Source organism: Sycon ciliatum, chromosome 5 (genome assembly GCF_964019385.1).
Source record: "Sycon ciliatum chromosome 5, ocSycCili1.1, whole genome shotgun sequence".
Lineage (NCBI taxonomy): Eukaryota > Metazoa > Porifera > Calcarea > Leucosolenida > Sycettidae > Sycon > Sycon ciliatum.
In genome coordinates this window covers 26040341-26046840 of record NC_088647.1, presented here as the reverse complement: position 1 = coordinate 26046840, position 6500 = coordinate 26040341, and the positions used below count along the sequence as shown (strand labels likewise).

General features: G+C 46.3%; 1 protein-coding gene and 2 non-coding genes across 3 annotated transcripts in view; all 3 read right to left on the bottom strand.

Annotated features, from left to right (window-relative positions):
- Positions 1 to 208: 208 nt before the first annotated feature.
- The window catches only part of LOC135818183 (lysosomal cobalamin transporter ABCD4-like), a gene marked incomplete at its 3' end in the record, with an annotated part of 15989 nt that continues 9697 nt past the window's right edge, over positions 209 to 6500 (bottom strand). The window contains 6 exon segments of the mRNA XM_065331531.1: positions 209 to 300; positions 1561 to 1673; positions 3228 to 3279; positions 4337 to 4379; positions 5723 to 5773; positions 6447 to 6500. The exon segment at positions 6447 to 6500 is cut by the window's right edge and continues 72 nt beyond it. Of these exon segments, the coding sequence (XP_065187603.1) occupies positions 209 to 300; positions 1561 to 1673; positions 3228 to 3279; positions 4337 to 4379; positions 5723 to 5773; positions 6447 to 6500 (405 nt within the window).
- On the bottom strand, positions 3411 to 3482 carry Trnae-cuc (transfer RNA glutamic acid (anticodon CUC)). The gene has a single exon. It is a non-coding gene; the product is annotated as a tRNA-Glu (tRNA).
- Trnae-cuc (transfer RNA glutamic acid (anticodon CUC)) lies at positions 5878 to 5949 on the bottom strand. Its single transcript has one exon. It is a non-coding gene; the product is annotated as a tRNA-Glu (tRNA).

The window sequence follows — 6500 nt, the reverse complement described above, 5'->3', positions numbered from 1 at the left end:
AGTTTTCACGAAACAAACCCTGGCACCGACCGCACTGACAAGCGACAATGCAAAATTATTCACGGTTTGCGCGCGCGCACGCGCGCGCGCACGAGCGCGCGTGAGACTCGGCCAAAGGGCGAGTTTTCCTCATCCGTAGGAACGCCACCACCCTTCAAGGATCAAGGCCAATGCAAGCACACAAAACAAAACACGGAGCAGAGCTTACCGATGGACATAGGCAGCAATGTTGGTGAAATTCCGGCTGATGTCCAACAGCTGCGTGAACTGGAAGATGAGGTAGATTGTCTGGAAGGAAGCCTGCAGCACAGCACAACACAGCAATGAGCACGTCCAGTCATACCACACGTCGTCAGTAGCATGTGCATGTGGACAACAGCTAGAATGCACGTAAGCACGCACACACGCACACGCACACGCACACACACACGCACACACATACCCCCCCCCCCCCCACACACACACACACGCACCCAATCATACACACACACACACACACACACACACACACACACACACACACACACACACACACACACACCAGCACCACCAACAGAAATGGCACCATTCTGCTGTCATATGTGGCTAGCAAAATCCCATTAGGCCACCCTTTCTTTTTTCGTTGTTTAACGTCCGCGCCCGCGTACCTTTTTGCCTCCGACCGGAAAAAAAACAAGAAAGTAGTAGTACCAATAATATGCGAAGTTGTAAATACATGATTGTGTAGTTTCACACGTGTGCCGATCATGACCTTAAACTTATAATCTTGCCTCCCGGGCATGCCTTTGTCTTGTGTTCTTTTTCTTTTTTTGTTGGCTTTTAAACATCGTACGGTGTGTGCCCTAGTAAAAATCCAGATGTAATGAATTCATGACATGCTAACTCCATGCTATGTACCTGTTTTGTTGGATTCATCAGGCATGTGCTCCAATGCACCATCAAAGAGTGTTGTTCTATGCCTGCAAGTGCCGTTAGACCCAGAAATATTGTATATATCACATGCTTTACTGGTCACCGAAGGATGTACCCAGAGTGCTGACACTGCTAGCTCTACAGCCTCCTGCCTACAACATCCACACGCATTGTTCACCACCTCCTGCCCACACCAGCCACACACTTCGCGCTCACACTGCACTGCTAGCCCCTGCCTTCAACAACCACACACTCTGCACACAGCCCCCTGCCTAAAACATCACCGCTACTGCGCTAGCCCCCACAGTCTCACACAGCTTTTTACACCACCCTCTCCTGGCATATATACCGGCATGGTCGGCACCCGATCTTCATGTTGCCTGATGATTGCGTAAGCATGAAACTTAAAGTAGCAGCAAACAAGCCTTGATTGTCCTTGTTGTTCTGTTGTGCTTTACTGGTCAAAATGTTTGATTGGGGTTTCCAGTTTTTGGAATGGGCTTTTGTTTTTTTCCGCCCTCCCGCGTACCTTTTCGTGAAAAAAAGGACGTTAAACAATGAATTAACAAAGGGTGGCCTTATGGGACAGATTTAAAGGCAGTTAGGCTCTCAATGCATGCCTATCGCCATGACGACTGTGTTGCGTACCTTGGAGATGATGGAGGCAAGTTGAGACTCAGGATATGCTCCAGCCAGTATGGGAATGGCAATGATGACATAGCTGAGAATGGCGCCGACGTAGTCAAACAGGTTGATGGAAACTACACCAACACAACAACAACAACAACAACAACAACAACAACAACAACAACAACAACAACAACAACAACAACAACAACAACAACAACAACAACAACAACAACAACAACAACACAATGCACCGCAAAGAGACTCTTCAATGGCGACGGGGTGCAAAGCAAAACGAGCTCCACAGTGCAAGTAACTGCTATAGTGACTTCAGGGTTTTTTTAAACGTGTCGCCCCAACGTAGCCATATCATACAAGTAACCGCTAAATATTTACATTTAATAGTATGACACAACAAGCGAAATATGATGTACGTCCGCAGTCACCCAGACTAGAAGTCCTGTAGGTCCACTTCTGAACTGCTTGGCCGCAAACCATGATCATCAGAACACACAGCGCAGGCGAAAGAAGACCTTTGCCTGCGGTGTGGGCATATTGCTCTGCACATGTGTGCACTGAGCACTCTTTCTAGCTGCCTCGACCGGAACTGTTTGATCATCAATACAATGTACAACGTCGCTAGGGTTTACCGCGTGTTAGCGGCCATCGTGAGTTCTCTTCGGGAACGGACACAATAATTTACTTTCTTTATTTACACGAGTCACAAAGTACCAAGCGTCCGGTTTGTGGTAACAAATAGTTCCATGCCAGATGGCAATCTCCAGACAACTGCTCTGTTACTGCTCTGCTTCTGCATTGAGCACTCTATCGAACCGGAGGACTTTGCTCTCTTTATTTATATATTTTTTACATGCACAACTGGCCGATGATCATCAGTACATGACACAACTGACCGGTGATCATCAAAGTGGAGTGACAGCATTGCCCTGTACGATGTGAGGTCATCCACCATACACATACACATGACATTGCTCTGCATGGCAATGCGCCTAGCATTCCAGCACAACACGTTTCCACCAAAGACCGTTGCCATCAATGAGAAACGAGAGAGGAAAAGTAGAAAGGAAAAGGACATACGGAAACGAGTTAAGAGTAACTCTCCACCACTGTAACTAGATACTATATATACAGTCAGAAAGTGCAACAACTGGGCACAAAACTGACAGAGTACTGAGACATTCGACGTCTTGACTTGACGTGACTTGACGTCTTGAGTGTATATAGTATCTAGTTACAGTGGTGGAGAGTTACTCTTAACTCGTTTCCACATGTCCTTTTCCTTTCTACTTTTATTATTGGCTCAATACCAGAGAGAGGAAAAGAGCAAATTACACCTAAAACAACTGGGCGACACAGTACTGTTGCCAAGCAGCTTTTACAGTTCACAACCATAGCTGTATACAAATTCCGCGTCCACATAGATCAAAATACAGCAATGCCGTTCTCGGCGACCACTCGGATAAGGCCACCACCTGTCCTAGAAGACCACTGCAACCAGCACCAAGGGATGCTATTTCCAGTCAAAATGACCCTGGCTAAGGAGACCACCTGGTAACAGAGACCATGTTTTGAAGGTTCCTTGAGCGGCAGTCAGGTTTCAGTGTACGCATGGAGTAGTACCGTTTAAGGTATAAACACTAAGGGATAAATTGGATAATACAACTCACAGAGTAGGAGTAACTTGCGGTAGACTATCTTCTTCTGTGTCGCGTACAATTTCTTCATCACACAAAGAACAAGTGGAAAAGAGAAGGCAGATCAGGCCATAAAAAAAAGGGATGATGACAGTGAAAATGGAAAAGGAGAGAGAATGAGCCTGACAGAAAAAGGGAAAAAAATAAAAATAAATGTTCCCACACCGGGAATCGAACCCGGGCCGCGGCGGTGAGAGCGCCGAATCCTAACCACTAGACCATATGGGAGAACTGAAGAAACCATACCCATGCACCACACTTGTCGTGGAATGGTGCATCTCAAACTGGTCCTACATGTGCTAAAACTACAGTACAGTACAGTATCAAGAGTCCATAAACAAGAGTATGCAACTGTCTTCTCTTTTCTATGTGCCAGATGCGCGGCGCGCTGCCTTCATGACATCAATCAGCTGCAGTCCGCGCACTGCGGAAAAACAAACACCGCACTTTCCCTCTGGTTTGAAATAAACTTCCGTACGGAACTGGAGTTTACGCGTCAAAATTTTAGAGATCGCGTAGGAAGTACTACTTGTAGGAACTGTAACGAATCGAGCAAAAACGAATGTGCTCGTACAGGAAATAGCGGGTTTGATTGCATGCCTTCAGAGTGTGATGGAGGCATGTTACGCAATGAAGGCAGCGCGCTGCGCACGGACACATAGCCACAGTTGCATACTCTTGTTTATGCACTCTCGCTGGTACCAGTATATGGATGGCCAGTGATCACGCGAAGGTAGAGGCTACACTACGATGACATCATCATTTATCCTGGTTTTATGGAATGACATCATGAGCAGGAGTTTGCCACTCCAATAGACCATAGTCCATACAAAGCATACACGATGATGTCATTCGCATAACCGCTATAGCTTTCACACTAGCTTCATTGCTGAACAGCGGGCATGACCCCTACAAGTAAACAGTCAATTGTCAGGGCTGTGACAACACCGCAATGCCCCAGTGTACAAGTCTGTGTATCACAGACACACACATACACACACACACACACACACACACACACACACACACACACACACACACACACACACAAGTGAAGGCATCATGCCACCACACACGCTTACCAAGTACGTTGACAGCAGCTTTCGACCTTCCAACTCGCCGGCACTAGAAAACAAAGCAAACACACAGCAATACTGGACTCGGATGGAGAGCCAAGGATAAATTTATAGTAAAGAAATAGGACCAAGAACGCAAAGACGCATGAGCTGATTGTTTAGTAACTGGTGTCATTACTCCCTTAGTATTGACTCCCATAGATTTTTGCTATACCTAAGCAGTCAAATATTCCTGCATATTTCACTCCTTAGGGCTATATTGACCGCTTATATTTGACTCCTTTTTAGCGATTGAACACCTGCTTCGGTTAGTCGTGATAAATCTAATATTGACTCAGTCAATATTAGATACGTGTTAGTGGACATTATAGCGTAACTTGTAGTTTCTTGGTCCTTTTTCTTTACTACACAATAATGGGGGTGATCTTGAGTAATACACGTAGTAGGGATGGCACGCTGGAAAATGTTTGACTACACATTGTGTATAGGTACACCAGTGTTTGAACTTTGAAACCTGCATGATCACTCACTGCACAATCATCCACCCACACATGATCACTCACTGCACAATCATCCACCCACACATGATCACTCACTGCACAATCACCCGCCCACACATGATCGCTCACTGCACAATCACCCGCCTACACCTCACTGGTCGCCTCCGTAACAGGACATTCTAGAACACACACTGGAAGCGAGCTGTGGTAGCTCGACAGAGTGCTCGATACACCTGGGTGTAAGTTAGACACAGAAAGAGACAAGGGCGAATAAACCGACTTTCTGTGGCTCGAGATTTCATGCACGAAGTGATCATCTGTCATCATGCTGTGTGATAATCACTTCATGCGTGAAAATTAGAATCACAGCATACAGTTTCTTTCGCCCTGCTCAGCGTGTGCGTGCGTGTGTGTGCGTGTGCGTGCGTGTGTGCGTGTGCGTGCGTGTGTGCGTGTGTGTGTGTGTGTACTGAGAAACGCAATAGTCCTGACTGGGACACATGACTTCTGCTCTAACTTCACTCACAGCTTGTTCAACACACACCCACACACAGCTACAGTAATCTACAGTCTAGAAGTACATGTACTGGTAGTTACGATGGCAGTTTGAAGTGTATACACGAGTATGCAACACACAGCACATCTGCCATGGAACACGGGTCCATAAATGTAACTTCCATTTTTCAGCAGTGCCAGCAGAAATCCATGCAAGTAGATTCCAGATGAGATAATCAACAGTATATGTACTTGTACAATTGTACACGTACATCAGTAGACTCCCAACACGTACATGTGCACCATTTCGCGTGCGTACATACAGATTACAAACACATACGCACACTCACACGCATGCACAATTTAACAAACATCACGGCATCGGCGTTCAACTCACCCACAGAAAGCGACAGCCTCTGCCCTTGTTCTTAGCTGCACATGGTGATAACTGCATCACGGAAAAGGCAATTGTCAACAAAATACTTTACAGGAAAGTAAACACTTTCCCCTACATGTACCTGTAGAGATTTTTGAGAGGAAAAAAAAGAAATGTTCCCACACCGGGAATCGAACCCGGGCCGCGGCGGTGAGAGCGCCGAATCCTAACCACTAGACCATATGGGAGAACTGGTAACAGGACTATCAACAAGACAAATTGACCAACACGATGAACCCACTCTCTAACTTTCCTTGGACCCGTCTGCTCTTCCTGCGATCATTGATCAGGCCTTGCACACAGAAAGCGGTCGCAGTGGGGGCAGTGGCGTGGGGAGGTAGACGGGGAGGTGGTGAGGTGCAAGCACAATGCAGATCAAGCAAGAGCACAACATAGCGTGGTGAAATTCACGAAATGCTTAACAGAAGCTGTGAGCGATATTTCTTTCTTTCATATCTGGCTTGCAAGTGTTGAGTTTCGGAGAGAAAAAGAGCAGGACGAGGCATGTGGCCTCTAAATTCCTAATGTTTTACAGACACTGTTAAAAATAATATACACCAGATATTTCTGGCAGGTCAGTTGTTTTTATGTGGCAGTGACTGGATCCATATAAACACTGCATATAAACACTCGTGCCATGGCAGCCAGGCACGTTCAGCATTGCTACTACTCCAGGACTACTTACCGAAAGTCACCTTCCAGCTTCTCTTGCTCCACAACGATGGGCACGATAAAGGAG